General features: G+C 40.3%; 1 protein-coding gene across 3 annotated transcripts; it reads left to right on the plus strand.

Moving 5' to 3' along the window:
* Positions 1-5,244: 5,244 nt before the first annotated feature.
* Positions 5,245-9,599, plus strand: LOC126798137 (organic cation/carnitine transporter 7). Of its 3 annotated transcripts, XM_050524982.1 has the most exons (6): positions 5,245-5,476; positions 6,156-6,451; positions 7,185-7,422; positions 8,029-8,554; positions 8,666-8,868; positions 9,058-9,599. In XM_050524982.1, the coding sequence occupies exons 2-6, from the start codon at positions 6,183-6,185 to the stop codon at positions 9,307-9,309; spliced, it is 1,488 nt and encodes a 495-aa protein (XP_050380939.1). In that variant the 5' UTR covers positions 5,245-5,476; positions 6,156-6,182; the 3' UTR covers positions 9,310-9,599. The 3 variants fall into 3 exon arrangements, with proteins under 3 accessions (XP_050380939.1, XP_050380941.1, XP_050380942.1); XM_050524984.1 differs by lacking the exon at positions 5,245-5,476 and having other exon boundaries at positions 6,313-6,659; positions 6,721-7,422; XM_050524985.1 differs by lacking the exon at positions 5,245-5,476 and having other exon boundaries at positions 6,313-6,659.
* The last annotated feature ends 277 nt before the right edge of the window (positions 9,600-9,876 follow it).

The following is a 9,876-nucleotide window of genomic DNA, read 5'->3' on the forward strand; positions in this document are numbered from 1 at the left end:
CTCGGTGATTACTTTGATAAGATTATCTAACGTTTTCGTCCCGTTTTTTTTAAAAAAAAACAATAATAATATTAGACTTGGTAAAAAGTAACTTCAATTCTTTAGCATAGTTTTCGTATAAATCAAAGTTATATTTATCGTTACTTCTAATCTTCTATGCACCGAGATAGTGAGACACTGATTCAATACTTATAGAAGAAATGAGCTAAAAGTTGGAAAAAGAAAAAACAGATTTCTATCCTTGAAAAATAAATGGCCTAGCACCATTTGATTTAGTGATCTCAAACAGTTGGTGCTATTTGTAGCACACTAAAAGTGATATTATTAATCTACAATAATTAACACTAGTGTGTTACAATCTAGCACTATAACTATGTGGCAAGCTTTAAACATGATTATGATGTACATGCAATGGGTTCACAATTATTTTAGTGTGCATGTGTGCTATATTTGTACGGTACATATAGCCTTGTAGCACATGAGCACTCTAGCTCCTCTACTATCATTACTACTACATTATAGGATTTGTAGCACCTTGCACCTACTCCAATTTAGAACTATCATTGTAAGTTCGACTCATAACATAGTAGTTTAAGTATATGAGTTGTTTATCTCATCAAACAAAGAAGTATATATTAATAGAGTTTAAATCTAGTTTATCTAGCCGGTAGACTCACAACCCACGCCCATAATATATATCAGATAACTTTATCATTGTGGGGATAGATCAATTAGGTAAGTAGCCAACCTCTATTAGTCACCATTATTAGAGTTAGACCAAACTTAATGTGACTTAATTACATACTGAATTCAAATCTCATAAATATCAATCATGATAAATAAAAAAGAGAGAGGAGGGATAAAAAATTCTGATATTTTTAGTTTAGGCCGGAAAAATGAAAGAGTATTCAATAGATGAAAATAGTATTTCCGGTCCTTACTATTTCCAGTCTAGTCCTGGGCTTTTGAATTTTGCGTGGCAAAAAGCCCGAAAGCCCGAAAGCCCAAAATATAAGTGTATTTATGATATTGGGTTAGATTTTCTATTATACAAACTTACTCTATGATCGTTTCTAGCTGATTATAGTAGAAAAAACCCTTAAAATAAAACTACCTTTTCTTTCGCAGCTTGCAGTCGCACATTAGAGAACATAGAGAAAGAATTGGAGAACTGAGGGCGGCGACGGCCAACGAGAACTTACTTTATGCAAAGTGCGAACAACGAAGCCGCCGGTGAAGGGTCATTCTTCATCATTCTTGCGATTCCCTATTTACTTTTCTGGTACGTGTTCAATCGATTGTTGGCTATGATTATTTGATTTCGATTTTGTTTATTCTTCCAGCTTCAATTTCAAACTTCCAGTACTAATATGTAGGTTACAGACTTATGGACCGAATGGCCCGAAAGATCGACTTTGTTCTTGTCGGTCCAGTCTCGATATTCTTACGAAAAAAACCGGCGCTAACTGGTTCCAACCAATCCTTGAAATTTTCATAAAATACCTGACCCGAAATGTAGGTGTCCAGTATGGTGAAAAATTGGCCGGGTCCTGCCCAACCTTAAGTATACCAGATACGTCACTAGTTTGCTTTACTTATTCAATAACAAGTTTTTTTGCATGCTACAACAATAAACCTATCGTATCAACTTACATTTACAAAATAATAACAATAATTCAATTGATTCAAGAAATAGGAGAATAAATGAATCTAGAATGATTGGGATAAGAGTTTCTTGTATCAGGAGTTGTGTGGTGATTTGGGTGCGACGACTTTTAAATGTTGTTGGATTCGAGTAGATGGTGCAAAGGTTTTTTCTTGAAAAACTGTTTTCCAAGTTGATATTTCGCGTTGAATGGTTCAAATCAATCACCCCTTTAGTCATATAGCTAAATTCGAAAACCTCTCCCAGTGGTCCTCGAAAACCGATTTCTTTAGGTTTTTCTCAGAAAACTTTCGTTTCCGTCCGGCAGCGCGTTCATTGATGTGGCCACCGGACGGGAGTTGGGATTGGGTCAATCAGTGGCTGAGCAAGGAGGTTAAGGGTGGATGATCGATGGAGGGTGGCTGATCTGAATGTTTGTCGATCAAATTGCTTGGTTGTTTTATGGTTTTCAGGGTTCTTGGTCCGACGGCGATGTTGTTGCCGTCACTACGGTGTGAAAATGGGAGCGGAGGCGCTAATGGTTTTGGCCTGTTGCTTCTTCAACTCGGGTTGGATCTTGGTGGATTCTGTTGGCTTGATGTTATTGCGCAGTGTATAGTGCAACTGTGGGTCTGACTACTGGCTCAATTGAGGTAGTTGACATTGTCTTTGGGAGGAATTCTCTGAAGGCAGAAAGCGTGGCGGCGGTTCAGGGATAAGTTTTTGGGTTGGTTAGTCTGCGGAGGTCCGTGGTGGTGGGCTTGGGATCTCTTGGGCCTAGGTTGGGTCAATTAGGGTTGTGTGGTGGGCTTGGGTCGATTGCCCAAGTCTGTTTAGTTTTCTTTTTTCTCATTGGTTGTCCCTCCTCCTTGAGCGAGGGTTTAGGCTTATCGGTAGATAGGGTTTGGTCATGTCGGTGAGTGCACATGTTTATGGTGCATGTCATTTCTAGGGATTATTTAAATGTCGATTCTTTATGGGTGTCAATGTAATAGGGAGGTTGTCTTTGTAAATATGTCGGAGGTTTTGGTATGTGATGCTATTGAAGCGGTTCTCTTCTTGAGATTGGCGGCGAGTAGGCTATCGGCTAATTCTGGAATCAGACTTCATTTGGTTCGGGATTAGGCCTTCTTGACTTATGTCTATTGCTTATTGCGATAGTCCTGTGACTAGTAGTGTTGGTGTAATTGTAATATGTTTTTTGGTGAAATACAGTTTTCCTTTTCTAAAAAAAAAGTTGATATTTGCGCTAGGAGTCAACATTTACTTGCAGAGGCAGATCTGGTCTCGTAGCAACAGTGGTGTATGGTTGCATGCTGGGGGAGTTATCTGAATTTCAATCGGAAGAGGAGGTTTTAAGGGTTGCAACAATGGCTAGGTCGGAAGATGAGGTTTTGGAAAGTCGTCGAACTAGTTCAGCAGTCGACGACGCCTTCTGGATGTCTCTACCAGGCATGGGCGGAGCGCTTAGCGACACAACGACATCGATGTTGAGGCGGCTCTGATACCACTTGTCATGGACATAGCCATTCGGCTGCCACAATTGGTCCATGCGGCGCTCCATCCCTATGGAGCCAGGCTTATCCAACTGGGCAACGCACTGGTTTCACCCTGTCTTGGGCTCATCAGGGGATCGGCTCCAGACCCCAACCTGCGTGTAGGGCGGTCAACTCCCTTCTTCGACGTTAAGTCCCCGACTAGCGACAAGCTCCCCAAACTTAATCGGGTCAGCTTGTCTGAACCCCTCGGAATGAGCAGCCATATATCTCCCACACTTGTTATCTTAGAGCAATCCCACATATGCCTGATGTTCATTTAACCAGCGGTGCCCACGATTGACACTCCCGAAAACGGTCTTATCACGGACCTAGCCATTCGGCTGCCACACTTGGTCCATGCGGCACTCCATCCCCATGGAGCCAGCTTTATCCAACGGGGCAATGCATTGGTTTCGCCCTGCCTTGGGCTCATCAGGGGATCGGCTCCAGACCCCAACCTGTGTGTAGGGCGGCCAACTCATTTCTTCAATGTTAAGTCCCCGACTAGCGACAAGCTCCCCAAACTAAACCAGGTCGACATGCCTGAACCCCTCGGAAGGAGCAGCCATATATCACCCACAGTTTTAATCTTGGAGCAATCCCACTTATGCCTGATGTTCTTATAACAAGCGACGTCCACGATTGATTCTCCCGAAAAAGGGTCGTGACATCCTCCCCCACCAAACTTGGTGTACGTCCTGGTACACGGCATCCCCATTTGCGGCCCGCGTAACCCTTGTACGCCCGCGATGCCTAGAGTGACAAAAAGGAGTTCCCAAAGATCGCCCAACAATGACTTCGCGTCGGATCTCTCATCCTGAACTTTGTCACATATCCTCTCGTTCGGTCCTCTCCTGGAGGCGACCCTGCCTACTCGACTCCCCCGCGGAGCCCCCCGTATCTTGGGGACACGACGACACGTGTGAGCGCTTGGCGACACAATGACAACGATGTTGAGGCGGCTCTAATACCACTTGTCACGGACCTAGCCATTCGGCTGCCACACTTGGTCCATGCGGTGCTCCATCCACATGGAACCAGCCTTATCCAATAGGGTAATGCACTAGTTTCGCCCTGCCTTGGGCTCATCAGAGATCGGCTCCAGATCCTAACCTGTGTAGGGCGACCCACTCATTTCTTCGACGTTAAGTCCCCGACTAGCGACAAGCTCCCCAAACTGAACCGGGGCGGGCTACCTGAACCCCTAGGAAGGAGCAGCCATATATCACCCACACTTTTAATCTTGGAGCAATCTCATTTATGTCTGATGTTCTCATAACCAGCGACGCCCACGATTGACACTCCCGAAAACGGGACGTGACATTAGGCTCCTTCGGGCTGCAATGGAGTGGGTTGGAAAACTAGGCATTTGAGCTCTTATTCTCTCTTTCCTTTTCGTCTTTGTGTCCGGCTTGTTTGAACTGTTATGTAGACGTGACATCTCTAACTTATTTTGGCGTGGTCAAAGCTATGCACTGGCCATGTGGTCTTTATGCATTATAGTCGTCTGTATATATGCTTTGGTCTACCGTCATATAGTTGTAGAGGTTTTTAAAGCTTTTTCTTTTTAGCGTAGTTTTGGATTGCCCGTTTGTATGGACTTTATGCTTGGTCTCTTTAGTATATTTCGTTATTTTTTGGTTGTATTGTTTGGATTTGAACTCTTAAGTTCTTGTACCGGAGCGTTTTTGTTCCTGCGTGACATAACAAAGTAGGCTGTGATTGCCATTGGAATACAATTTCCTATCATTCTAAAAAAAATAGGGTCAGCAGTAGCACTCTATTTGATAATAGAGACTCGTGATCTCCTGATAGTATTTTAGAATGTACTCTAGTGGCTTATTGCAATCAGAATCTCAGATTCAATTACCCGTGTTTTATCTAAAGATAAAAAGGAGAATTAAAATGAAGACTTATCCTTGGGGATAAAACGCAAGGATGGTAGTAAAGAAAAGTCAAAGGAGCAATGAAAAGAGAGTTGGGTAACAACAAGGAAGCGGGAAGCCGAAGAAGCCGTCAAACCCCACAACATAAATTTGTCTTCTGTCTTCAAACATGCTTTAGTCTTTGACCATCTGATTAAACCATTCCTTCTCTTTGATTTTGTACGCAAAAACCACACCTTTTTCAGAATCAGACGAAACAAACATAAAATCCCTCTTGAATATTGTTTAGCTGATTTACATCAGAAACCACTCACCCTCAAGATTTTGAGTTTCATTACTTTCTTAATCCCCCAATCTTCTTTCCAACAACGAGGAGAAGAAGATCTTTCTTTCGTTCTGAACTCCTGGTTAGTTTCTGATCTCAATGGAGATTTGTCTTGAATGTTTGTTCCAGCAATTTGGGATTTGATTGGATCTATTTGTATTGTTCTTTGGTGAATTGGGTTTTCTGTTCTCGTCTTTTTGGATTTACTTGTTGATATTCGCGTTGCAATGATCAATATTTTCAGATTTATTATGAAAGAATTGAACTTTTCTGTTAAAAGGGATAGAAGGTGAGCCAGAATATACAGTATTAAGATACTAACTGAGGGAAGTTGCAATTGTAATTCAGAGAACTGTGTAGAAAAGATCAGAGTGTTAGGTTGAAGTTTTGGATTCAGTTTGACTTTGATGTTCAGGAATGAATAGGGTGTCTTTCTCCAAAGTATTTGCAGTATGATTAAATATGTACTTTAGCTCCATAATAATAAGGTTCTATCAGAAATTCTAATTCTCAGTGTCTGATTAATATTTAGTTATCTTTTAGTTGCTTTGTCCATGAGAATACAATCAACAATATCTCAATACTGTCAGGGTTTGGTTGTTACTTGTTAGTATTGGCTACAAGCCTACAAGTTCACAGGGCCATTGAATAAGTGACTAAGAAGATGTGGTGTAAAACTTTTTGTTAGTATATTGTGATAAAATATCACTTATGATTTATGACATGTGTTATGGCACTAAGAATTTTCTCTGTGATTCTAGTTAGGTGAAATAATCTAGTTGTTGTAGATGGGGGATGGAAGCCCGGAATATACTGTCGATGATGCTCTTGTTTCCATGGGGTTTGGAAAGTTCCAACTTCTTGTGCTTGCTTATGCTGGCATGGGTTGGATTTCAGAAGCAATGGAGATGATGCTACTCTCATTTGTAGGACCAGCAGTTCAGTCTTCTTGGGGTCTTTCTTCGAAACAAGAGAGTTTCATAACCAGTGTGGTGTTTACCGGAATGCTGTTTGGAGCGTACTCATGGGGCATTGTCTCAGATAACTATGGCCGTAGGTGGGCACTTTTCTTTCTTACATTTTTCCTGTTCTGCTTACTCGAGGCGTGTTGAATAATGTTTAGATCCCTGTGTGATATGTTGGGGTGAAAAGAGGTGCCTTTACAATATGTTTCAATTGCCTATATTCAATTTTGCAACATGGTTCCAGCTATGGTTTGAACACCTGGAATGTTTCATCTACCACCAATTTTTGAGTATATGAAGGTACAAATCTAGATTAATCACAAACAATGATAGAATACCACCAATTTTTGAGTATATGAAGGTACAAATCTAGATTAATCACAAACAATGATAGAAGTGCTTTCTGTGGAGGTCGGTGACTCAGGCTTCTATGTGCTTTTGTTTAAATTCTTCACTTGAAAGTTGTAAAAATTTTGTGAAAAAAAGTAAGAGTATATTTTGAAAAGTTAAAGATAAATTTAGCATTAGGAGGCTGCCACCCAGATCACAAGATCTGATGTCAAAGAAAGAAATACAACTGAGATCTTCAGAAACATAACTGGTAATCTTTTAAATATTTCTCAGAACTGCTGACATTTTCTAGTACTGAACTACTGATGAATACTCCTTGTCTTTGGTATATGTAGTGTCTCTGTCACACTTCTACTCTTTTAGTGTTGCTATCCTGCATCTGAACTCTTTCCCTGTTGTAGAGTTTACTGTGATTTTGATTGCTCCTAGTTTCCTACTAAGCAACTCCACTGGTTCTTATGTCTGGTCCTTCAGGAAAGGATTCCTCATTACAGCCATGATTACATCTAGTGCTGGTTTTCTGAGTGCTTTTTCCCCTAATTTTACATCCTTGCTCATTTTCCGTTGTTTGGTTGGTGTTGGCTTGGGAGGTGGACCAGTACTGTCATCCTGGTTTCTTGAGTTCATTCCTGCTCCTAGCAGAGGCACCTGGATGGTTGTCTTTTCAGCTTTTTGGACTCTTGGAACAATTCTCGAGGCTTCACTTGCATGGGTATGCTTTTGACTATGCTATTTGATGGTTGAGCAATTACACCAATTATATTACATTCTGTTCTAGACCTAAAAACATTAAACTTGACACTCAATATCTTGCATGAGGGATCCAATCCCTCAAAAACTTTTGTCATCCGACTCTTGGGAAAAGGAATATTTAAATTTTTCCTGATTAATCATTATATAGCCAGCAGAAGGGTTGCAATTCTATCTGAACATATAGGCAGGGAAGAAGATGTCATTTGAATGTGTCAAAATGTGACTGCAAGAAAACGAATACTGAGTAAAAGACTTTGGAAGAAATCATAATATGAAATAATGCGTTCTATCTTCCATGGTCATTTCCCAAACTTTGGATGACTCTCATCCGGTTGTATACTTCTTATATCCTTTTAGTGAATAGCTAGTTGGGTTACAAGTTTTTTAGCAGATCCTTTCATTAAATTCAGATGCATAGTTAAAAATGGAGTGCAACTATATTTTCTTTTTTTAGGTTTGTAATGCTGGTATGTGTGACAAGTATACAACATTGATTTATTCTTATAAAAATAGAAAAATAATAATACAACATTGATTGCCTTACATCTTCTTCTATTTTTTGCAGTTTGTCATGCCAACACTAGGTTGGAGGTGGCTACTTGCATTATCTGCGTTCCCTTCTTCGCTACTTCTTGTATTTTATTGGGTAGTACCTGAATCACCAAGGTATCTATGTTTAAAAGGTAGAACAACTGAGGCAATCACTATATTGGAGAAAGTAGCAAGACTGAATGGTACAAAACTCCCTTCTGGAATTCTTGTTTCAGATCTAACTGTAGAGTTATCCGAAAAGAGTAGTCCTTCGGAGGATACAAAGTTAATCTCTCCAGGGACAAATGAAGAGGTGACTCCCAAGCCGATGGAATCAAATATGGGGGGCATCTCTTCACTGTTAGCGCTTCTCTCCCCAAACTTAGTCAAGTCTACCTTGCTTTTATGGGTAGTATTCTTTGGGAATGCTTTTTCATATTACGGCCTAGTGCTTCTGACGTCTGAGTTAAACGCACATAGCCAATGTGTGCCAAATGAAGTACAGTCAGTCGCATCTCAGGATATCAACTACAGAAATATTTTCATTGCGAGTTTTGCAGGTAAATCTGTCTACTAGTTTTAGTATTGAACATAATTTGATTATGCAGTGAAAATTAGTTTCTCACTGCTAAAAGATGTGAATTGACTTTTAAATTTGGGTTGTAATGAAGAGTTACCTGGGCTCATCATATCTGCTGCCACGGTGGATAGACTTGGTCGTAAGCTTTCAATGTCAGGCATGTTCTTCCTGTGCTGCATTTTTCTACTACCATTGCTAGTCCATCAGCCTGAAGGCTTGACCACTGCCCTTCTTTTTGGAGCTCGTATATGCATCACGGGAACCTTCACAATAGTCTACATATATGCTCCCGAGGTAAATTGTGTAAAAAATTATCCTTTTCTTATGATGGAAAGCATCTTAAAAAACCCTGCAGCTCAGGAAAAGGGTTTGTGTAGACCTTGTTTGAAGATTGGAGTTCTGTGATTTTCCATGAAAGTTTGCTTAGAAATTTATGTCTACTACCAAGTATTTAATCCTTATGACTTTTGTCTTTAACTGTAGATATATCCAACATCTGTCCGAACAACTGGTGTTGGAGTTGCAAGCGCAATGGGAAGAATCGGTGGGATGGCATGTCCTCTTGTGGCTGTAGCTTTGGTACACGGGTGTCATCAAACATCATCCATTCTGCTGTTTGAGGTTGTAATTCTTCTCTCAGGAATATGTGTAATGTTTTTCCCATTTGAAACTAAGGGCCGGGAACTGAGCGACAGTGTATCATCTAGCTCAAAGCCGATGGATTCTTATATATGACACTCATTGCATTACACCATTCATTTGCTAAACTTGAAAGGCGAAAACGATACACAGGGATTCTTTTCCATTGTAGAAAGCCTGGCACGGAAGGGATTTCCCCAGCATACAATAGAACATTGAACATCTCTGGTCAGAACTGTTTCTAGACTCCAGAAAATTTAAGATTTAATATGAAGCTTCCCAATTAGTGCATTGTGTATTTACAGTAATGATTTTGTACGATGATGATTTTGATAGACATCTCTGGTCAGAACTGTTACTAGACTCCAGAAAATTTTAGATTTAATATGAACCTTCCCAATTAGTGCATTGTGTATTTACAATAATGAGTTTGTACGATGATGATTTTGATAGAAGCAGTTTTGTATCCTCGATTTAGAGTATAATCGTCTGACAAATTCTCTAGGTTGTCCACAGCGAATGAAAAGAGGAACCGAAAAGAGCAATCTAGGCGCTATATGCTATGGGTGTTAAAGGCTTGGGCTTTATAAGGGTAAATTGGACTAACAATTGTGAAGCACAGATCTATGGGGTTATGGTTCAAAGTTGAAACCTAGTATTTTG

Source organism: Argentina anserina, chromosome 6, assembly GCF_933775445.1.
Source record: "Argentina anserina chromosome 6, drPotAnse1.1, whole genome shotgun sequence".
Classification (NCBI taxonomy): domain Eukaryota; kingdom Viridiplantae; phylum Streptophyta; class Magnoliopsida; order Rosales; family Rosaceae; genus Argentina; species Argentina anserina.

Bases quoted from the DNA above. Each gene is read 5' to 3' on its own strand.
- LOC126798137 (XM_050524982.1), top strand. From the start codon at position 6,183: ATGGGGGATGGAAGCCCGGAATATACTGTCGATGATGCTCTTGTTTCC. The intron at 6,452-7,184 runs GTGGGCACTTTT...CTGGTCCTTCAG, and splicing joins TCAGATAACTATGGCCGTAG to GAAAGGATTCCTCATTACAG. The intron at 7,423-8,028 runs GTATGCTTTTGA...TATTTTTTGCAG, and splicing joins TCGAGGCTTCACTTGCATGG to TTTGTCATGCCAACACTAGG.